This window comes from Mus caroli, chromosome 19 (genome assembly GCF_900094665.2).
Source record: "Mus caroli chromosome 19, CAROLI_EIJ_v1.1, whole genome shotgun sequence".
Lineage (NCBI taxonomy): Eukaryota > Metazoa > Chordata > Mammalia > Rodentia > Muridae > Mus > Mus caroli.
In genome coordinates, this window is record NC_034588.1 from 50,158,145 (window position 1) to 50,182,388 (window position 24,244).

The 24,244-nt window shown below is 46.3% G+C and overlaps 1 protein-coding gene across 2 annotated transcripts in view; it reads left to right on the forward strand.

Moving 5' to 3' along the window:
• The first annotated feature begins 2,914 nt into the window (after positions 1-2,914).
• Positions 2,915-24,244, forward strand: part of Rbm20 (RNA binding motif protein 20) — a 211,042-nt gene continuing 189,712 nt past the window's right edge. The window contains exon 1 of one of the 2 annotated variants that reach the window (XM_029472620.1): positions 2,915-2,949. In XM_029472620.1, coding sequence (XP_029328480.1) covers positions 2,930-2,949 — 20 coding nt within the window. In that variant the 5' untranslated portion in view covers positions 2,915-2,929. Of the gene's footprint in view, positions 2,950-19,479; positions 20,188-24,244 lie in introns of those variants that run through there. The other variant, XM_021152190.2, reaches the window with a different exon arrangement.

Genomic DNA, 24,244 nt, shown 5'->3' on the forward strand with positions numbered 1-24,244 from the left:
GGGAGGAAGGAAGGAAGGAAGGAAGGAAGGAAGGAAGGAAGGAAGGAAGAAAAGAAAGAGAGAGAGAGGAAGAAAGGTAGGTCTACTGAGGATGCTAAGGTCTGTGGAAAGTATGATTCTTCTATCCAGGGAACTGTGAAGAAGGAGGGTGCGTGGGTGCTAACTCCGCAGTCGCACCTCACCCTGTGACTGATACCTCCACAGAGTGTGATAAGGCCTTAATTAAGACAGAAAGATCTTAACTTTGTGGCTGGAAGTCAAGGACAGGAAATGGGTCCCAACATGATATCAGGACTGAGTGAGTCTTACTGCATCTCAGCTCAACTGTGTTCTCCATTCTCACAGGACATCTGAGTGCCCATGAAGAACCCAGCCTCCCCTTTGCTACAGCATTTTGTTGTAGTTCTATTACTATTGGATCTATTACACCTAATCTATAAATTAAACTTTATCATCTGTATGTATGAGGAGTATGTATGTATAGGGACCCCCCTTGGTTCTCGATTACATCCTCATGCATAGCTGTACGTGGGAGCGTCGCTGTCATTTAAGCCAACCCCAGAAGGTGGTGAGGACAGTGGGGGGAGGGGGTCTCACGAAGCACCTAGCAGAGACTAGAAGCCATGCAGATTAGCCCTGACTGTGGGACAAGGGACCATGCCAGGAAACTTGATAAGGTAAAGTGGGTCTGAGACCCCAGAACTCAGATACACATCTGAGACAGTAACACTTCCCTCGTCCCTGCCAGATTCTGTCTGGAACACGTGTCCACACTCTTGGTCACACAGCCCAGAACAGAGTTCTCCATGCTGATGAGGTATCTAGAGGTCCTGAGGGTTTAGCCAATAAACTTCCCTTCCTGGACATCCCCTTCCTCCCTGCAAAGGGTATTTAATCCCTAGTCCACCCTGAGGAGGTACTATGCACCCATTTTCCACAATGAACAGTCAACAAATGGTATGTATAAACATGAACAGTCTCTTCTATTGAAACGGCCGTGGTCAGCATGGAGAAAGTCTTCGACTACGGAGTCACAGCCTAAGTCTCCCGCAGAAGGTCTCTGTGCTCCCAGATAACTGTTGCCAAGGCCAAGCTAAGGACAATCGCCAATGAGCTAAGCCAGAGTTCCCCATTTTGTTGGCCCGGGGTTCATCCTCAGCCCACGGGGCCCCCAATGGTCCCAACCTCACCGCAGGGCCGTGGACCCCTGATCCTTCATTCCTGATTCCTCTGTGCAGCACCTCAGCATGTCTGGGAATCAGGGAACCCCAGCTTTGGCTTTCCACACCTAGGCTGAGTTTTCCCACCCTCTGAACAGTGTCTCTGTGTGTCCCTGAAGCCCAGCACACGACGGTGGCTATGCTGGGCAAAAGCAATCTACCCCTTCCCATGTCCACCTGCCCAAGTGGCTGTGCCCAGCACCCCAAGGGTGGGCAAAGTGCAGACCCACATCTGACCATGTTCATTAGGTGTGCAGAGCCACTTCTGGTGTTTCCAAGCAGGACTTCTTCATTAATAAAGCCAAACACATTACCATTAGAACATTTTATTGGGGTCATCAAAGGGAGTAGGTCTAGTGTTCTAGAATACAGGAAGTATTGCTTTTGGGAATACAACGGACTACTGGGGTTCCTCTCCTTTCCATGGGGTGTTGAGAGGTATACCCAGAAGTAAGATAATCTGCTCTTGGTGAGGTGCAAGGCATCTTTTATAAGGTCCTCTGAGGTACCAGCTTGCAGGGCCAGGACTCCCTGAACATGGCCCTTTGTGTGCTAGAATTTGTATTTCATTCACTGAATCCTTAGCATGAGGAGCCACGCAGGTGGGCCAAGGATGGGGCGTCTTCCCTGATTGCGGAGAGATCTCTGTCTGTGTGTGCCTTGCCAGGGGAAGGCTGGCCCCTAAGACCACTTTTCTGTTCTTGCCCTTAAGACCTTAGCGGATAAAAAGCAACAACCATCCCCCGGTCCAGCTAGCCCTGTAGCTTTGTCCAGGTGGCCAAGGTGAGTAGGTTTCTCTGGCTCTCCAGCCTCTTCATGTATAAAATGAGGCTCACCGTACCTGCCTTGACCATCCTTGTTCAGTCAGCTGACCTGCGCCGTGCTGGCTGGCGTTAAGTTGTCTTTGAACTCAGGCTGTGCTGTTGAGAAGCTGAGGAATTTATGAAAACTTGCCTTGGGATCTCCTACAGTGTGAGTCTGTTGAATTATTTCAACTGCAGATATCTCAAGTGACTTTTCTCTTCCCCCTACTCTCTGCCTTTCTTCATTCTTACAGTGCTAGGGGACAGAGCCTTGTACATGCTAAACAAACACTCTACCACCGAGCCTTACGACCAGCTGCCGGTTTTTGGGGGGTTGGTTTTTTTTGGGGGGGTTGGAAGACAGTTCTCATTGGAGGTAGCGATACAGTGTAGCTGGGGGTCTCTCAGTACTGTATCAGCTGTGTTTCCTCCGGACGCTGTTCTCTGTAGCCCTGTCAGAGGGATCTGCCCTCATACTCACAAGGGTCATCTGCTATCTGAGTTTCTCCATCTCTTCACTTCTGTCTTTCTGGTACTCAGTCCTGTGAACTCTAGCTTGTCAGACTGTTACTCTGTGTCCCCAGCTCAGAGATTCAACTAGGCTCCGCTCCAGCTCCCCTATCTCTTAGTTAGCTTCAGCTATCAATGTGATACAGTCCAGAATTAGCTAAGGGAGTCTCATTTTAGACCTTGCCTTGAACATGCGGCAAGTGGTAATGTCTATGGAGCATTGATTGCTAATGGGTGTAGGAGGGTCTGGCCAACCGTGGGTGGTACCATCCCTGGGCAAGTGGGGTGTATCGAAAAAGTAGCTGAGCATTGAGCTGAGAGCAAGCCAGGGAGCAGCCTTCTTCTAGGGCTCCCACTTCTGCTCCCGTTGAGGGCCTGCCATGAAATTCTTCAGCGATGAACTGTGACCTGGAAGCGTAAGCTAAAATAATTCTTTTGTCTCGTTGCTTTTGGGCATGATGCACTCCAGAGCAATTGAACAACGCTCCCTGGATGGTGGGTTAGACGGGAGCTTCCTTGAGGCAGTGAGATGTACTGGTGATGGGGCTCATCTGGCATGCCTGCCGTTCATTGGTCAGGGACTGCTGCTCTTTGGTCACTCGTGTCAAGTGTCTGGGACCCTGTTGCTTCATATCTGATGCTGCTTTTCTTGTGGCCATTTCAGGCAAGAGGTTAAATCTAGTCTCTGTTATTCTATCTTGGCCCAAAATAGAATTCTCATTTTAATTTTCTTTCAAGATTAATAGGTTCTTTTTATTTCTCAGGACTATTTTTTTTTTGGTTAATCTCTGGAGATGTGTGTGTATATTAAATATATATGCAGTCTAAGCACACTTTTGAATAATTTTGTCAGATAATATTATTTTATTTATATTGAATCATCTTTCCTATAGTTTGATCTTATTGACTTTCATTAGAGTTAGATTTCTTTCTTTTTGGGGGGAGGAGGATTTTATTTGTTTTTATGTGTGTAAATATTTGCCTAACACACATATGTGTGTGTGTGTGTGTGTGTGTGTGTGTGTGTGTGGTGTGTGTGGTGTGTGTGGTGTGTGTGTGTGTGTAGCTCCTGTTCTTGGAGTCTAGAAGAGGGAGTAGCATCCCCTGGGACTGGGGTTATAGATGGTTGTGAGCAACTCTGTGTGTGTGTGTGTGTGTGTGTGTGTGTGTGTATTGGGAATTAAACCAGGGTCCTCTGGAAGAACAGCCAGAGCTCTTAACCACTGAGCCATCTCTCCAGTTCAGACCTAGACTTCTTTTTTTACATGCTTTAAAATGTTAGTTCTCAGGCTTATTTTGGAACAGCTGTGGAAAGATCTAACGTATCTCTGAGCACAGATTGGTTTCCCGTCATCTACGTGTGTCCTGGGCTCTGCAACAGAAGTGGGACCTAAGTCTGAGGTACCATTAAGCCTCGTGTCTGCAGTGTGGGAACAGTGAAAAGCAGACTTAAGCAGACCAGGGCCCTCACAGTCAACCACAGCTCCGCTGTGTCATTTTCTCCACATGTACCATCCTCTCCTCTCCAATGGCACAGTGACGCTTTTGGGAGCATGTAACAAAAGCGGCTTAGAGGGTTTCTCACGTGCTGTGGCCTTTGTAATCCAAACTAAGACTGGCTGTCTCACACAGCCTGAATGAAGGGGAGGAAGCCAACAGGTGCAGAGGCGGCCACTGGACCTTGGAAACAACTGGACTCATGGGTGTTTACATTTAGCAGAGTGCTCCCTTAATCCATTTCTGTCTGTGTGTTCTCAGAGGGAGTGGGCTGGGCACCCGGAGGCGGGGAATGTGTGCTATTTCTGGAGCCAGAAATGGACAGAACCCCCAGCAGGAATCTTCTTCCTGGGGCTGACCTGTTACCGTGACTCTGCAAAGTCACAGAAGTCAGTCACCTCAGGGAGACCTGTGTCTTCCTTAGCCTGGGGACATAGACTCAGAAGCCTGTCTCTTTGGGGGTCAGCCAGTGAAGGCTGAGACTTGCGGGGTAGGATGGGGGGTGGGTGTGAAACTTACATGCTTGGGGTGGGCAGCAAGAGCTAATTTTGGGTAAATGCCTCTGAAGCCCTAGGGAGGATCAAAGGATGCTCCTTCCTGAACCTCCACCCTGACCCCTTCTTGATGTCACTGACAATGGACCCTTTCCAAACCAGGAGCTCACATGATGAATATGTCCTCCTCCCCTCCTCCTCCCCTCCTCCTCCTCCTCCTCTCCTCCTCCCTTTCTCCTCCCCTCCTCCTCTTCTTCCTCCCCTCCTCCTCCCCCTCCCCTTCCTCTTCTTCCCCNTCCTCCTCTTCCTCCTCCCCTCCTCCTCCTCCTCTTCCTCTTCTTTCCCCTCCTCCTCTTCCTCCTCTTCTTTCTCCTCCTCTTCCTCCTCCTCTTTCTCCCCCTCCTCCTGCCCCTTTTCCTCCTCCTCCTCTTCTTCTTCCTCCCCCTCCTTCTCTTCCTCCTCCTCCTCTTCCTCCTCCTCCTTGTCTTCTTCTTCCTCCTCCTCCCCCTCCTCATCATCCTCCTCTTTAGATTTATTTTTATCTTTTGAATACATTTATGTATGTGCATGTTTATGTAGTGCCTCTGGAAGTCCAAAGATGTTGGAGGTCCTTAAGCTGGGTGTTTACAGCTGATTATGAAATCTAGATATGAATTCTGGGAACCATATTCAGGTTGGGAGTCCACACCCCTAGAGAGGTTCCCAGGCTATCCCTTCCATACTGGCTGCCTGGACTCTCAAAGTCGCGGGCAGCTCTGGTTGTCACTTGTATGACCGACTCTCCATTTCTGTCTCTGTGGCCAGTGTACTCTTCATGAAACACCAGCAGGAGAAAGAGTGTAGGTGGCTACATTCAAAGATGCTTCAGATAGGGAAATTTGATTCCCTGAAACCCTACAAAGTAAATAGGTCATAAGATTAATTTTTGCTTAATTATCCAGAGTCACAGAACTGATAATAAACTGGTACTTTTATCTTAATCACAAAATGTTTGGAATTATTTTTAAAACTGAGATAGTATTAGCTATATTAAAAGAAATAGCTTGATTTCCTCCTTTAACAAAGGAGGAAAAACGACTAATGACTCTTGTGAGGGTGAGAACTGGCTGTGCCCAGAGACGTGCCCCCTACTGACCGTCACACACAACGTGGTGACAGTACAAACACACACAGACACACAAACAAAAGACATCAAAAGATGCATTCATGTATTTGTATATATACACATACATATATGTATGTAACAACAATATTCAAAGAAAAATAGGCTATCAATCTGCGGGTGAGGGAGCATGGGAGGACGGGAAGGGGAGTTACGTGGGAGGAACTGGAGGAAAGAAAAGGAAGAGAGAAAGATGTCATTGTTTTTTTTTAATTTAAAATGATTAATAATTAAAATATAAGCACACACAAATTTAGGGGCTCTAGGTAGAGCTTAGTGATGTGCGATAGCACGATTGGTCATAATCCAAGAAATGCCGTTGTTAGTTTTTGTTTTGTCACTTACTATTTATTCTGAACTACAGAATGTCTATCATTTCAAACACACAGTCGTAGTGGGTAGCATTCTAAATAAACATGTGACTAATTTAATCATCAAAACAGACTGATACAATACGGGGGGGGGGAGCTTATTTTGTTTTTGAGACAGGATCTCATGTGTCCAGGCTGGCTTTGAACTCCCTGTGCAGGCAAGGATGACCTTGAACTCATGACCCTTAGGCCTTCACCTCCCAAACGCTGGGATTACAGGCTTGAGTCACTCACTATGCTTGACTCTCAGTGACATAGATGCTAATAGCTCCCTTTCCCTAATAACACCAGAAGAAATTTAAGTGACTTGGTTGACCACGATACTCTCGGGTCATTAATACCTTAAATTTTCATATATAATCTTTGATAGTTTTTCATTATTACTTATTGTAGGCTTTGCCTTTTTAAAACTTATGTTGGTCCAACTTTTCTTTCCTTTGGTAGGCATGGTGATTAAGAGGGCTGGGAGAACAATGGCCAATATTCATCTGAGTCTGGAACAGATATCAATAGTTGTTACTATCTCCTGTGCTGGGCCTTCTCCAGGAACACAAGGGAAGAAAAGACACGTGGCCTCACGGCCTCATGGGAGATACAGCCAGCAAATGGCAACAACAAGACAGGTGGTAGCTTCAGAGCTCTGGGTTCTGTGGGAATACAGTGGAAAGCTTGCCCATCCTTATCGTGTCTGAAGAACAGCTGCCAATTAAGACCCAGGAAGACCAAGCCGGGGAGCGAAGTTCATATGAAAAGGCACTATTTTGCCGCACGTTAAACCTAGGCTAGCCATCGTGTGGGAATCACCCTAGACATTTTAAAATGGTATTTGTGTTTGAGATAGACCTCAAACTCAATGTATAACCTAGCATGCCCTTGAATGTTTGATCTTTTCGCCTCCACCCACCAAATGCTGGAATTACAAATATGTACCACCCAGCCTGCTTTACAGGATGCAAAAATCAAACACGGGGTTTTTGTTTTTGTTTTTTGTTTTTGTTTTTTTTTTCCGAATGCTGGACAGCCAACAGTTACACCCCTAGCTTACTTGTTGTTTAAAGGGGGAAAGATTTGTTTTACATTTTTAAAATTTTTATTTTACATGCAATTGTCACCTCGAGTGTGCCTGGTGCCTGTGGAGGTCAGAGTAAGGATTAATGCCCTCTGTCTGTAACTTGAGTTACAGACAGTCGTGAGCCACCAGACTAGTGCTAGTGATTGGACCCAGGCCCTCTGCAAGAACAACAAATGCTTTTAACTACCGAGTTTATTCTCCAAGCTTTGTTTTGTTTTCCTGTATTTAAGACACATTCACCACTTGGGAGGCAGAGGCAGGCAAATCTCTGAGTTTGAGGCCAGCTTGGTCTACAAAGTGAGTTCCAGGACAGCCAGGGCTACACAGACAAGCCTTATCTTCAAACACCAAAACTGAACCAAAACAACCACAGCAAAAACAAAACAAACAAACAAAAACCCCCACATGCACACGTAGCCCAGGCTGGTGACAAACTCATTGTAGCCAAGGATGATCTTACGTTTTTGATCCTCCTGTGTGTACCTCCTCAGTGCTGAGATTACAGGCATGAGTGTGTGTGGTGTTGAGAACCAAATGCGGGCCTTCACGCGTGCTAAGCAAGCGCTTTGCCCGCTGAGCCCCAGCCCCAGAGGGTGTGTTTAGGTTCCTGGTGCCAGAGAGTCCAGCTCATGGTCACCTAGGTTCAGTGTTCCAGACTGAGGCAGGACATGATGGTAGGACACAAGGCTGCTCACTCAACGAATGGTCTCCATAGACCCTGAGAGGGACCTCGAGATGCCCAGGGTCCACTATGATTTGCAGATGTCTACTCTTCACCCCATGCCTACGTCATTAAAATTTGTTTGTTATTCCCCAGGCCAAAAAGGTCTAAAACAGCAGTGTTTGCCACGATGAAAGCAGTGGTGGTGGTGATGATGATGATGGTGGTGGAGGTGATGGTGATGATTGTGTTAGAGGTGATGTTCTTGTTGATTAAGCATATTTTCATGAGCCAGAAATTTATAATTATTGTTATTATTGTGAGATGGGATCTTATATAGTCTACACTGGCCCTGAACTCCTGATCCCACCTCCCAAGTGCAGAGATTACATGTCCCCATGCCAAACACACTGCTCTTTACCCAGAGATACTTGTGAGGAGTTGCCATGTTTAGTTTATCTATCTATCTATCTATCTATCTATCTATCTATCTATCTATCTTCCCTTAAACATTGAATATAAAAGAGCAGTCTTTTTTTTTTTTTTTTTTTTGTTTTTCAAGACAGGGTTTCTCTGTGTAGCCCTGGCTGTCCTGGAACTCACTCTGTAGACCAGGCTGGCCTCGAACTCAGAAATCCGCCCGCCTCTGCCTCCCGAGTGCTGGGATTAAAGGCGTGTGCCACCACGCCCAGCGAGAGCAGTCTTTTGAGTCATGGTCAAACATAGCCTGGGCTGGTCTTGAACTTGATATGTACCTGAATCTGGCTTTGAACTCTAGCTTTTCTTGTCTCCACATCCTGAGTTCTTGGATTACAAAAAATGCACTATCACACCTGAGTAACCCTTGGAAATAAAGAACTTTAGGTTGCTTACAATAAAATATCCTGCCATGGCTTGAACACTTAACAGTAGATATAACTAGGCAGGAATAAAAGCCAGCAAACTAACTGTAAGCCTGGATTCGTTTGCTTCGCTTTCTTCCTGGCAGCCATGATTGAGGCTGGTTGTCAGCTTGTCAGGATCCCCAGTCACCTAGGAGAGAAGCCTGTGGGCAGGTCTCTCAGGGCGTCTAAGTTGGCTTGGTTGAGGTGGAAAGACCTCCCTCCTCAAACTGGGGATCTATGTAGCCACACAGAAGTCTGCGTTTGATTGAAAGATGGTAGGACCAAAACATAAGGCAGAGAATGAGAGGGAAGGCACCGGATATCAGCCTCAGGCCTCCGTACACACAAACACACACACACACACACACACACACACAACACATAAACACAGGCACACAGGTGGCACAGGCAAGCACATGCACACACAAAGAAGTGTGTAATAGGCAAGTTTGGTGACACCAGTGGCCCCCCTAGCTGGGAGCTCTAGGGCCCCAGTGGCCCCAGAGCTGTGGGGTCCTGTCTGCTCCCAGGAGAGGTGTTGCTTTCTGCCTTGGCAGGTTGTCTGCCCAGCTGCGGGTCTCTCGTCCTTCTGGACTGGGGTGGCAGCTGGCGGCAGCATGGTGATTTGCTGGGCTCTGCCCTCCCTCCTCAGTATCAGTTCTTTCTGTAATAAAACGTCTGCTTTGATCTGCTGGGATGCCAAGTGTTTCACTCGCCGCCACTGAAGTCATGAAAATCTCTCTGAGGAAAGCTTTAAGACACCCTCAAAGGGTGTAAAATAAACCAGAAGAACACATGACACTCTTTGCTTTGGATGGGACAACTCAACACCATAAAAGTTAATTTCCTTAAGATGGTATTTGATTTATTATAGATTTTATTTAGTGGGATCCTAAGGAAAGTGACACTTTTTTTTTTTCCTAGAGAAGTTGTTTCTGGACCTGATATGAAAAAAACAAATGTATACATATATACATACATATACACGCATAGACACATATACATATATTTCCTAAAAAAGCTTGGTGAAGAGAGGATTTTTCAGACAATAATCATGCTATAAGAGTTTATAATTAAAACTGGTAAGTGAGGAGTTTATTAAAATAAACTGGAATGTCCAGAATTAGACCTAAGTGCACATGGAAATTAGTAAACAGCACATCTGAAATGTTGAAAGAAAAGCTGATCCCGTCGAAAGTGCCATGGGGACAACTGGACAGCCATTTGGAGAAGGATAAAACTGGGTCTATGCCTCATACTGCATGCTGGACTATCTGCAGACAGAGAGGCATCTCAGCATGAAAATAAAGTCACTGGCACTGGAGAATTATATATTTATATATATGTGTGTGTATATATATATATAGTTTTAATGTGGGGAACTTTATCTCTGTCAAGATTCAAATCCAACAATATTGAAAAACTGGTAAATTTCACTCCATAAAAGCAAATGAAAATGGATGTATAAGACACAAACCAGCACAATCCAAAGAAAATCAAGACGTTAATATCAGGTGTAAAGTCCTGCCCTCCCTAATATACAAGGAACTCTTAAAATTGGGGGTGGGGGGTCTAAAATGGTTTTAAAGGGGCAAAAGAATAGTTTACTGGAAAAAGACACATGATTCTTTTAAACCTTTTGGTGAAAAGAGAAATCTGTGTACACTGGCAAGAGTGAGAAAAGGGGGATGGGGGATAGGCTTTTCTTTAGTGTTTGCTCTTTAAATTTTAGATCGGGTCTTATCATATATGGCCTGGTTCTCTTTGAATTTGGAATCCTCTTGCCTTAGTCTCCTGAATGCTGAGATTATAATTATGTTCATGCACAAGCTTTTTTTTTTTTTAAAGAAAACAAAAGAAATGAACTGGGGGCTGGAGAGATGGCTCAGCGGTTAAGAGCACTGGCTGCTCTTCCGGAGGACTCAGGTTCAATTCCGAGCATTCAAATAGCAGCTAACAGCTGTAACTCCAGTCCCAGGAGATCTGGATGCCCTCACACCAATACACATAAAATAAAATTAAGTAAATTATTTTAAAGAAAAAGAAAGAAATGAACAAACATAGATTGCTATAATTAAAAAAAACATTCATAATGAATATTAAATGATAACTAATGAATATTAAAATGATTATTGGTGGATATCCTACTTAAGTGGTCCCAGGCGGCAGGAGGACAAGTTTAAGACCAGCTAGGGCCACTTAAGTGAGACACTGTCTCAAAATTTAAAAATGTTGGTGACATAGATCAGCGGTAGAACACTTGCTTGAGAGGTAGAGGCAGGAGGATCGGGACAAGGAGAGGTTCAAGACTGTTCTCGGCTGTGTAGCAAGTTCTGGAAAGCTTAGCCTTCGTGAGACCCTGTTTCAAATGAGAAATAAAGCTCTGAGTACTCAGGGTATAAAACATTCTTTTTTGTTTTGTTTTTCGAGACAGGGTTTATCTGTATGGCCCTGGCTGTCCTGGAATTTACTCTTTAAACCAGGCTGGCCTCGAACTCAGAAATCCACCTGCCTCTGCCTCCTAAGTGCTGGAATCAAAGGCGTGCGCCACCACCGCCTGCCTGGTATAAAACATTCTTGCTTCAGTAACAATCTTCATAGCTCGTGTTTGAAAGCTTGAGTCTTGACAGCTGATGCTGGGGACATTGTAGGTACATCACGTTATTATGAAAGCCAGCCTTCTCAGAATGCGTTTGTGGGCAGTAGGCCCCCAGGAGTGGGAAGGTGGGAATGTGTCCAAGGCTACAGACGAATAGGAAAGATTCAGACATGAGGAAGGACTGTGGTTTCACTACTGAGCTAGACCATGTGAGAGTTAGTGTACCTCTTCTTTCTCTCATTTTTAAGGAAGTGCTCACTGAAGGGTAAAAATACATGCAGACACATGGCATGTGTGTGTGTGTGTGTGTGTGTGTGTGTGTGTGTATGCACAGCCGGATTGACCTCCCCAAAGTAAGTGTATCCACAGAACCACCCGACCTGGTTCAAGAGGCAGAACATTCCAGAAACCAGAGAACTCAGTCTGAGGACCATTCATGCATTGCACGCTCTCTCTCTCTCTCTCTCTCTCTCTCTCTCTCTCTCTGCATCTGTGTCACAATCCCTCTGTCTTTAAGAAACCCATTGTGTTGTATTAGGCATTGCCCTCACACGCACCCCTATCTTGATTACACCTGCAAAGACTATTTCCCAATCACAGCTTGATGTAGCAGGGGGTCAGGTCTTCTTCATGGCTTTTGGGAGGACCTGCTTCAGTTCCCATTGACCCAGGCAGACTTCAAACTCTCCAGGATGACCTTGAACTCATGATTCTCCTGCCTCTATCTCCCGAGCACTGGGATTGCAGGCCTGTGGTCCCGGGGATCGAACCCAGCGATCTGTGTCTGCTAGGCAAGCATTCTAGCAACCAAGCAATATTCCAGATCCTCCTTTGGATTTTAGTTGAGTTTAATTTGAACTCAAAGAGATAGCACCTGCCTCTGTTCCCTCAGTGCTGGGATCAAAGGCATGTGCCACCGGAAATAAAATTTCTCAAGGAAACAGTCCAAGAAGTAGGACCTCCCCCCTCTGAGTCGTCCCCCACCCCGAACGCAAAGGGAACCAGAGCTTCGCCCTTTGCTCTCCTGCTGTGGCCTTGCTAGCTGCAGGATGATGTGTGAGCAAACAGAACATCATTACCACAGCCATGTGCACTGTGAGGTGATCCTGAGCCACAGCGCGGGAGAAGTCCTGAGAGTCTGGGTAAGATGCTGCTGGTGAGCCGGGCGTGGTGGCGCACGCCTTTAATCCCAGCACTCGGGAGGCAGAGGCAGGCGGATTTCTGAGTTCAAGGCCAGCCTGGTCTACAAAGTGAGTTCCAGGACAGCCAGGGCTACACAGAGAAACCCTGTCTCGAAAAACCAAAAAAAAAAAAAAAGATGCTGCTGGTCGCTAGACAGCAAGGAGCAGAACCAGGCCCCAAGCTCTGTGAATTCTTCAGTCACCACGAGTCCCCCTGACAGTGCCCCCATCACTCTTTTGCTTGTTTCTGTGATGGCATCGTTTCACCCAGGACTTGTACATGCAGAGGGTGGTGACATACTGGCCCAGAGAAAGATTGTATGGCGATTACCAACCTTCTCTCAAGTGAAGCCAACCCACAGTGGCTTAGCAAGTCCTATCAGAAGCTGGACGGCATTGGCCTGCTTTTTCATTTAACTCTTATAGTAACCCCACTGTGTTCTTATCATTTTCCTGACATGGGGTCTCATGTGACCCATGCTTGCCTCAAACCCCCTGAGTAGCCAAGAATGACTTTGAATTCCTAATTTCCCTGCCTCTGCCTCCTGAATGCTGGAGTTACAGCACCTGGCTCTGTTTCTGTCTTAGAAAGTGACATGAGGGTTGAAGAGAGGCAAAAGAACAGAACTAGGCAAAAGAACTGGCTAGACCAGTGTCCGTCCAGAGAGAGGAGGTTTCCTGTGCCTGTGGGAAGGCCCAGGGATGATCAAAGAGGCCAGACCAGGGAGCGGCACTCGCTCCAGGCCAGCTGCATGGGTGCCCACTCTGTGAGGTCAGCACGTCACAGGCTCTCACTGTCCCTGGCGAAACGCTGGCACGCACAGGCCTCCGGTGTAGCCTTCCATAATGGTCACCTGATCCCAGAGCTGGTGGGCACACAGCCTGAAGTGTTTATGCTCTGATGACCAACTGGCCTGACAGACAGACAGACAGGCAGGCACGTGATAAGAGGAGACGGAGGAGGACACTGGGGGAGGGGTGGGATAAAGGAACCCCCCCCACCCCCTTCTCCAAGAAGCACTGATTGCTTGGCTGGGGCCTCTGAGTGACAGTGACATTCTCCAGGGATTAAGCATGTAGTGTGGAGGCCGGGTCTCCCCAGGGGGTGCAGAGCCCTATGGAACTTAAATCACGCAATTAGCCACCAGCTAGTATTTCTCCCACATGCATGTCATACCTACCTTGATTCCTATCCTCCCAGGAGAGACTCAGTAGTGACTGGTTTATAACACAAAGCCGAACTGGATCCCACCAAAGTTTTCTTCTAAAGAGCAAATGAGAAACCGTCTGCTGGCTTATCCAGGCCTGCCTCAGAACCCTGCTTTTGCAGGGAACCAGGTCCAGGCCACAGCCTGGACACAGTCACTCTGAGCCTCTGTGACTCTGGACTCAGCCTGCATTTGGGTTTGTTGCCAAGCCTTGAACCAGAGGCAGAAGAAAGCACTGGACCCCTGGGGCCTGAGACAACGATGCTTTACAAAGAGGTGAAATGCTGATGTCACTAGTTTGGGGTAACTGCTTTTCTGTTCAGGGACATGGGGGGACATGATGTGTACCCACCCAGGGCTTTAGAACCTAGATTTCTGGACTCCCAACCTACAGCCACTTTAACCACAACAGAATACCTTCCACCGGCTTCTTAGAGGACAAAGGGTCTGGCTGGTAAATTCCCGGCCAATGAGATGGAGGTGAAGCTCTTTCCTGCAGCCAATGAGAGATGTTCTCTGGGTTGTTGGGCAGAAAAGAGCCTAACATGGGTCATGTCCTCACCTCAGCTAACTGTCTCCTTCACATTCAAATGCGCATCCAGTCCCATGAGTAACCACATTATTTTTAAACAGCATCTTTCAGCCAGTCTCTCCTGTGTGTTTCTTTGGGTTGTTTTTCAGAGAGGTGATTCTTTGTGAATCCGGATGGAACTCTTGATCATTTACAAACATCTGCAGGAGGGCAGGGAGGAGAGACTGGAAAACAGATACTGCCCACCTCAGGGAGCCCGGAAAAGAGAAACCAGGGAGTATGGAGAGAAGGCAAGCCAAGGATGAGGTGGCACAGACAGCAGAGAGGGTCAGGCCCTGAAGTCAGTGAGAGGCAAACTAAATGTCTAGCTCCCATTTTACCAGGGAACACTATGCAAAATAGATAAAAGCTCAACTCTGAGAAGATCAGAGAACTGCCTTCCCAGTTAGCTAAGTCGCTGGACTTTATCAAGCCTTGGGTGGTAGTTGTTAGAATCTGTAAAATGGGCATAAAAATGATTTGTGTTGGAAATATAGCTCAGTTGGTAGAGTGCTTGCCAATCTGGGTTTAAAACAACAGCAAAATCAGCCATTAGCTCGTAAGGTGGTTGTAAAAATTAAAGGAGGATAAGCATTCAAGAAATGGTAGGTGCTGGAGAGATGGCTCAGTGGTTAAGAAGAGCACTGACTGCTCTTCCGAAGGTCCTGAGTTCAATTCCCAGCAACCACATGGTGGCTCACAACCATCTGTAATGAGATCTGACACCCTTTTCTGGTGTGTCTGAAGACAGCTACAGTGTGCTTACATATAATAAATAAATAAATATTTAAAAAAAGGAATGGTAACAGTTGCTATTAATGTCCACGTAAGTTAATACATTTGGGTCTAGATGTATAAAATGTGTTCTGAATAACAGGACTACTAGATTCAGATTGCAAGAACATGACTACTGGTAAATCTGTGGCCTCCTTATATAACTGTCTTTAATGACTTTGCTAGTGTGTTATACAGTCTCCAGTGTCTTTTCTTCTTTCCTGTTGATCTCTTTTTTGCTTAAAAAAAAAAAATCAACATTCTTGGACTGGCAAAATGGATCAGTAGATTCTGATATTTACAGCCACACCTGCTGAACTCAGGCCACCTGGGATCCACACAGTAGAAGAATACTGACTTCTCCAAGTTGTCCTCTGGCTTCTACAGGTGCTCTGTGGCATCACCACCCCACCAATAAATAAAAATGTAATTAAAAAAAAATAAGTAAGCTGGGCAGTGGTGGCGCACGCCTTTAATCCCAGCACTTGGGAGGCAGAGGCAGGCAGATTTCTGAGTTCAAGGCCAGCCTGGTCTACAGGGTTAGTTCCAGGACAGCCAGGGCTACACAGAGAAACCCTGTCTCAAAAAACAAAAACAAAAATAAATTAAAAAAAAAACCATCTTATTAATGACTTTACTTTGTTAATGGCTGAACAGTGAAATTGTTAAATTTCACTGCTATTAAAAAAGCAATGTTGCAAAGTGAAAATTCAAGTTGTATACATTTCCGTAAATTTTATTCCAAATGTTTAAATAATATAAAAGACCACCCAAGGAAAAGATTCTTACCTCGTCCCAATTTGTAGAGGTGCTCACTGCTGATAATTACTTGCTTGTATAATTTCCCCAGAGATGTTCTATTTAGGACATTTAGTCATGACACAATTCTCTTGAGAGACTAGCACTTTCTTTCAGGAATCTCTCTTGAGCCGGCAGAGACCTCCCTGTAGAGAGCTGCGCAGTCAGGAACCTTCTTTCTACACACCGTTTCCCACTGCTCATTTGGCTGTGTCTAGCTTTTGCTATTATGAACAATACTAGTCAATTCCCTTGAAAGTACAGCTGTGATTGTGGATATATATATTCCTAGGAAAGAAACTGCTAAATCAGTTTTCTGTGTTGAAATCCAAAATTACATATTTTTAGTTAGTATACAACACAGTGGGTTTGACTATGGTGTTTTCATACTTGTCTATCTTCACCCCTTGCCCATACTCACCTCCTCACCGCCCTTCCCCCATACCTTCCGCTTCCTCCTCAACAACCTTGTTGCAATGTTAATAGACAATTCCAGCTCACATGCAGAAACTGCAGCAGTCTGCGCTTCTCCTTGCAGCAGAGAAGGAGGTCTGTGTCTCCCAGCCTCACTGGCTCTGAGAGCACCGAACTTTACCATCTAGAGGTGTACATACCGGGAAGGGCGGCACACCTGAAGTGATCCCTTCGGCAGAGGAATGATCACATCAGCCTGAAAGGTAGGCGACCCTTTGAGTAGAGGACAGTGTTACAATGATACAGAACAGCGATACAGTGTTACAGAACAGTGACACAGTGTTACAGAAGAGCGATACAGTGTTACAGAACAGTGATACAGTATTACAGAAGAGCGATACAGTGTTACAGAACAGTGATACAGTGTTACAGAGCAGTGATACAGTGTTACAGAAAAGGTGCTGAGCCCCAGCTCTGCCATTCAGTATCCCAGCGACCTTGAACACGTTCTTCAGGCTTGTCTGTCTGCATTAAATGAACAGGTATGAGAACACAGAGCCTGAAAGCCAGTAAATTCATTATTCAACTTATGAAACAAGGCAGGGGCCCAGTGTCACTGCAAGTTTGAGAATGACTGACCCTGGAATAACAAAGTTGCTTCGTTTCTTTAAATGGTCCCATTACAATTTAGATACCACCTACTAATCTAGGGCTCTCAGAAGGTGGGTGTGACGGATTGAATCGCAGTACAGGTGCTGTTTTTATTCCCTGGAGGATGAAACCTCCACAGGGTGGAGGGTGACACAGGGTGACAGATAGGACTTGAAAATGGACCGGCCTAGCAGTGGTCTTGCTCTGTCCCTCAGAAGCTGGGTGGCCTTGAGCAACATTCTCATAGCTGTCTGGGAGACTCAGTTTCCTTGGTTCTAAAATACAATAATTCCAGCTAGCTCAGGGGTTACTGTCTAAAGATAAGCAATGTCCATGCACAACAAAAGCCTCGCTGCCTGATCCTTGTGGGTCAAGGAGGGACAGGATGCTCCTGCAGAGAGGAGCAAAGAGCTGTTGCCAACCCTCCCCTTCGTCAGACTCCCCACTGTGAAATGAAGTGGGTGACTCAGCCTTTCTCACATTCGCTTGGTGAAGCACACTCCTAGGGGATGGGAGGGCAGTTTGGATCCTAGATAATTATCTCTGTGTGTGTGTGTCTGCGTTGTGCCACTCCTAGATAAAAATCGAGGAAAAGTAACTGCATCCCCAACTGGTTAACGCATGTAATGTTTGACTTGGAAAATAGACATGGTTGCTCACTGCAGTCCCAGGCAACATTCTGGGGGATCCGGCTCAAGTACCTTAAGGTTTCTGCCAGAGCACTATCCTCCACATCACTAATGACAAATATTAAGTTATAGCCATGCAAATAGGATCTCTGGGGGAAAATGCATGTGTACCACAGCTTTTCTTTTATTATTTATTTTAAAATTCAAAAACCCAGTGAATTCTCAGTCTCCCTTTGCTCTCTGTATTGTCCCAGGAGGAACACTCAAAATTCACCCCCACACCTCAGTCTTTTTCCACCCATTCCCATGGAGAGAACTCCATAGAATTTCATGTTACCAAGTCTTTAATAAGAGCACTAGTGTGCCTTCTACCCACTCAGTTTCCTCGGAGTTTTAAAAATACCTTGTTCAAGTTGGCTACTATTGAACGGTAGAATCCCACTTGTAAAAATCAGCCCTCTTGCCTGCAAGAAACATTCCCACCTCGAACTTGGAGCCAGGGCCTCATTATTCCTAATTCCGTCACATTTGCTAACCAACCCTCAGAGAGGATACCTTTCCATTGGTGCTTTGCAGTCCAGACAGTAAACAGATCTGCCTCATGACTACAGAGCTCTCTCCAGAGGCTTTGGACGATTCTCTGGCACGTGTTTCAAGGGAAGCATCTGGAAAGACTTCATTCATTGTCTTTTTTGGGGAGAGTCTCAATGTTAGTTTTAGGTGTTTTCCTCCAGGGTTAAGGGAGTGTGTATGTGTGCCTGGGTAAGATGGAGTATGTGGAAGCCACACTCGAGAAGTTAGTGACAGAAATTAATCACAGAAAACTGCCGGTGTCACGGCTCTGCTTCTGAGAGGGGCCAGCAAGTAAGCCACGTTTACTTGAGAGATTTTTGCTTTTGTTTGTTTGTTTATTTTTTTCTTCGAGACAGTCTTTCTCTGTCGTTCTCTGTGTCTCCCCGGGTGTCCTGGTGCTCTGTAGATTAGGCTGGTCTCCAACTCACAGAGATCCCCCTGCCTTTGCCTCTCTAGTGAAGAGCTGGGACTAAAGGCATGTGCCACCGCTGCCACACGTTCTGTTTTGTTTGTTTGTTTGTCAAACTTGTGTGAATTGTGAATGATGTGTGTGATGTTTAAGAATACAAATAATCTTAACTAGTTGGCAATGAGAGAGAGAGAGAGAGAGAGAGAGAGAGAGAGAGAGAGAGAGAGAGAGAGAGAGAGAGAGAGAGGCTCTCTAAGGTAGGGTGTCAGAGTAGGCAGTTTCAAGGGAAAATTGACACAAGTGTCAGGAGGGACAAAAAGTATCTTTCAGAGAGTTCAAGCAGTTGTCAGGTTTTGAGACATCTTTAGAATTTTCTGGTGTGTGAAGCATGCAGGCAGGACTTCAGGCCGTGGGATCAGCTCGCTGCCCTCTGGCTTGTAACGCACGAGAGAGGAATTTGGCCGCGGGCGTCCGTGTCTGGAACACCACGGAACAGCACAATCCGAGGGCGCACGAGGCGGCCACGCCCCTGGCCGGAGCTCAGGTGCAGGAGGGTGTGCGGGAGCAGGTGTCCCCTGTCTCCAGCTGCTCCGCCCTCAGAGCCTCACAAATGCGTCGCACAGCTGCCACCCCGGTGCACACGGGTGTCCGGCGCAGGTGGGCTCCGGGCAATTAGCAGAGTCGGTGAACTCGCCTCCTCATCTTTTAAATTTCCAAAGACGCTGCCAATAAATATGAAAGAAACTTGTGCCTGGTTTTCTTTTGCTCCCGTGGGGTCTTTCGGGGGAAATTCAAAGAAATGGATCCACTGCTATCCTGTCCGTCGCCTTTGGGACCCCCGAAGCGACAGCTGGAACTACCAGCGTGGTGAGCTCCGGGGCCTGATCATCTGAGCCCCGAGATCGCTGTCCCACCCACCTAGGGAAGGATGTGGCGGTGTCGGGTCCTTCCAGAGGCGCTGGCTGGGCTCCAGCCGCAGGAGGATGCCAAGCCCCGGGCGCACTTCGCGCTGGCGATGTCCTCCGGACTCTGCGGGAGCCCGGCAGCCAGTGAGCTCCGGAAGAAGCTACAGGGCGGCGGAGGGCGGCTGCCCGGCGGGCCGGCGTGTCGCCCTCTCACGAGGGTGTCGCGCTGAGGAGCGCCTGGCTGGTCACCCCGAAGGGCTCGCGGTGGCGGGTGGCGGCTGCTACTCACTGCGCCTCGGGTGGGCAGGCACAGTTGTCCCGGTCACCCCGCGCGCAGCAGCTCCTGGGCGTCTCGCGGCTTCCGTGGGCCCGGGGACGCCCCCTGTTCCTGTCCCTGTCCCCCGCCCCCTCCGCAGCCTCTCCAGCTTGAGCGCCGGGAGGTGGAGGAGGCGGCGCCGCGGGGACTGTCTCCTCCCCACCCTTCTCGTCTCCTCCCCACGCCACCGAGAAGGACAAGGGGACTGGGCACAGGGACCCCGGCCAGTGAGCGCTTGTGTTCCGGGACCGCCCCTCCCGCGCGCTCTTTCGCTGCGAGCCCGGGCCGGTGTCGCGGCGCATGGTGCTGGCCGCAGCCATGAGCCAGGACGCGGATCCCAGCGGTCCGGAGCAACCCGACAGAGATGCCTGCGTTGTGCCCGGTGTTCAGGGGCCCTCCGTGCCCCAGGGCCAGCAAGGGATGCAGCCCTTGCCGCCACCGCCACCGCCGCAGCCTCAAGCCAGCCTGCCCCAGATCATCCAAAAGTAAGAGGGAGAAGGGAGTGGGGCTGGGGTGAGCCTGGGACACACCCCAGGGGCCCTCTTTTGTGGCTTTATTTCCATCCTTTGCTAAACTTCGCCCGCCCCGCTTGTGTTTGAAGTGGTGTTGGCGCTCTGAGGAGGGTCGGTGTCATTCTGGCTTGTTGGTGATATTGGGTAGAACGCAGTCAAGTTATTAGTGTGTGGTGGTGGTGGTGGTGGGGCATAATTTTTGCCTTTTCTTATGTGTTCTCTTTTCTCTTCTGAATGGTACTGGATCTGTCTTAACTTCATAAGCTCGAAGTTGGGGAAAATGACCCAGAGACTAGTTTTTTTTCATCCTTCTGGTCCTTAGAGACCACTGGAATGTATTATGGTGAGGATGACGGGTCAAGCGTGAGGGTGAGCGCTTAGTGAAGGGTGTGTGATAAATCGCCACTGAGAACAAAACTACCTTTAGTGGAGTCAACTAGAGACTTGGGGCAAAGGGAGTTGAGGGCCTGTAAACAACGCGCAGTTTACAACATGGCCCTTGCAAGGAGTTCTCAGCCGCAGAAAAGATTTCCCCTAGATACCGTTGTGAACCTCACCGTTCTTCTTTTCGTTGGTTTGGTAAGCTGGGGTGGTCAGGGGTCCCAGGAAGCCCCTTATCCGGTCTGGGAAGTGTAGAGGTAAACCGCTGGCGTTTTACCCCCTCCGCTCCTTAAAAAGCGTTGTTTGACAGTTTGAGGCCTAGAATGTCGGATTGTTCGAAGGCTCTTTATTTTGCTTCAGGCTTGGTCAGCCTGTGACAAAATCCTGAAAAATAGTTTGAGTGTTTCCACAAGTCTAATTGGAACCTGTAAACTCAGGAAAACTCACATGGGGAGCTGGGGTTTTTTGTTGGCTGTTCTGATCTTGGGGATTCTGTAAACTCACTAAGATGCACTAAGAAAAAAACAAACATGGAAAAGGAAATGGAAGCAAATAGTAGTCAAGTCTGAATGGCTTTAAAAAGTGAGTTATCTAATAGAAAAGAGTGAAAACTCAAATTTGCCATCAATAACGGGGAGGGGGGGGTGTCGCATTTCAGGACAAAATGGTTTCCTATCTGTTGGCTGGTTGACTCCTAAAGTCCTATTTTACGTATAAAGCTTTTAGCCTTAAACTTTGATATTTTACATAACTTTTAGCTACTTGCGATTTGCAACTTTTTAAAAGTGAAAACGTTTCCTAAGGTGGTCCTTTTTCCTCTCTTTGTAAAGCGCTCCAGCAAACCCTAAAGAGAACTGACACTTATGTAACTCATGAAGTTTCACTTCAATCCGCAACGTAAACAGAGCTCAACTGATAAAAACTGCTTAAATCTAAAGTCTTTTTACTAAAGCATCCAAATTGATCAGTTGTGAATTTGAAACTATTATCTTTCTCTGTGAACCAGTGATGTGTGTACTGAAATCAGCCTGCATGTTAAATTTATCAAAACCGCTTTGTTTTTTTAGTAATTAGCCTGCGTTTCCCCTCAGTTGTAAGTAGAAGAAAACTAGGAACTTCTTATTCCCAGAAAAGAAATCTTCACAAATGGCTATTTAAAGGACTGCCAGGTAGGAAAAAAAATTCAATTTGCGAAAATGGATAATTTAAGATGCATTTGAGTTTCTTCATATAATTAATAACGTGAGCTATACATTTATTATCTTATTTGGAAAATTCCATCTCTGGAATATGTTATTTTAAAAAGACATGAGGGACCCTTTCAAAGATGGCTCCTTCTGCGTATAGGCCAGGATGGAGTCCTGCAGAAGTGTCCATGGCCTGGTGATAGGCCTGTGTTCAAGGACAATGTGTAAGGCGGGTGGATGTGCCCATGGGATTTGATGTTCGTGCTCTTGTATTTCAGAGCTTTTCTTTATAAGGAAGATTTGGGGTTTGTGTCTCCCTCTGTGCCACAGAAATGCCGCTGGAACCAGGCTCAACACGGCGAAGTGCTTTGCAGGCCCATCTGTAATGCGCTGAAACCTGAGCGGGCTATTTTGAAACTACGTTTGCATAATTTAATCTGAGCGACCATTTTTATGTTGTTAGGAGGTAGTGTTTTCATCAGCCATCTTCGAGAAGAGGTAGCGGGTTGCCTGCCTTTGGCCGCAAATGAATCGTCTCGCCCTGGATTTGGAGGCATTTGTGATCTAAAGCTGTGGGGAAAAAATTTTTTTTTAAATTGAAACCTATATTAAATCTTCTAAGTGAGTCTTCAGTTTTTGCAGTTAGTTCAGTGAGGTCAGTAAGTCATCCCTAAGTTTTACTCTTTCAAAATGATGGAGACATCAGCCTTTTGGTGGTGTGGCATTGAGGGATTATGGGACTCTTTTCACCTTTTAAGGTCTGTGTTGGCTGATTAGCAATGGGTTTTCATTTCGATCGAGGTCAATGACTTTGGTAAAGTCATTGGTGAAGATGGAAACAGACTTTGTCCTCACGCTTTATACTAGACCTTAGAGCTGTGCTTAACTGATCAAACGCTTGCAGTGCCATGATGAATCGCGGGACTTACTCCGGTGTTTGTTTTACTGCAGCCTGTCTCACCACTTGGGCGGTTGTGTCTCCAGTTCATCTGTAGGGTCCTTCTGTTCATATCAGGTGTATGCTCTTGGTTTTCTCTGTGTTCTTAACACGAGTTGAGAGCCAGCCAAGCTCCTGTGGCTCTCTTATGTCTGAAGAAACATCGGCCAGTTTACAATCACATAACTAGGGTCTTGGGAAAGTTTTATTTTAAATGTGTGTTCTGCAAACTGGCCAAAGTGAAGTTGTCCTTGTATCATATAAGGCTCTTTCTAAACCCTTTGGAAAACATGAAATATAAAAATGCCTTAAAAATAATGAGTTAATAAATCAAAATAATTTGAAGATTAAAAAAAGACATGGACTTATTTTTCATATTAGCAGAAGAAAACATTGGTGTTGGTCGGCAAATGGTTTATCAGGACCTATACTCTCAACTATTGATGCTAGTTTCCAAAATTATTTTGTTTTAACTGTGTACTTCAACCTTGAATACAATCTTTGATTTATAAGACATTATAAACATTGATGTACCACAGGCATTTAAATTCTAGATTATAAATTTCAAAACTATCAGAATAAAGATACAGTTGCAATTGTATAAGGTGGATGTCAATGGACAGATGGGATTGCAAGAGCTACCACTAAGTACAAGGAAAAGAACCAAACACACACACACACCTTTATGAAGCAAATCACAAAGATGATTTCTCTAAATCATTTGACTTGCTGTAGGATTGCTTTTATTAATGTGAGGCATCAGGTTGCATATTTAAGTATGGATGAATTTCTTTCTTCTTCCCAGATCGCTTTCACAAGCAAATAAAAACCGATTGGTTTAGTGATTGATAGCTAGCATCCCAGCATGGGACTGCGGCTTAAAGACTCAAGTCCAGCCTTGAGTTCTACTTAAATGTTTGCTTAGTGTTAGTCAGTTTGTTCTCTGTGCTCGAAGGCTAAGTACTTAAGAGTAGAAAATGTTACAAGTAGCCTCTCCAATAGCAGATAATCTAACAGACTGCCTCCATTCAGAGCGCTCTCCATGTAATGGTTAGGGGTTATGTGATATCCATCAACTTGATGGGCATGCTAATGAGTCTATCGACAATTAGGGGGAGAATTAAGTATTCACCAAAAAGAGACATTACTTCACAGACACGTTTCGTACTTTTCTGGAAAGCAGATGGAGTCTCTAACATCTGTGTCAGTTCCTAATATCAATTTGAGCCCATTTTCCAGGGGAATAGGAATACATTTGTAGAAGGAATTTTGGAAATTTTAAACACCATCTTAGACTACACGCAAGACAAGTATTTGGCAGGGAAAACATCTGCGAGGATTAAGTCAGCCCGAGCAGGGGAGAGAGAGACGGGTCCTTGTTAAAGCTCTGAAGTATCTGCTTCTCCAGAAAGCCCCTGAAAGCCATTTTTTTTTTTAAATGAAATTTTACTCGAAAGCTCCTCTTTCCCCTGTAAGTGTTTCTGGATAATAAGGATAGCGGTGCAGTTTTGAGTTTTTCTCAAAT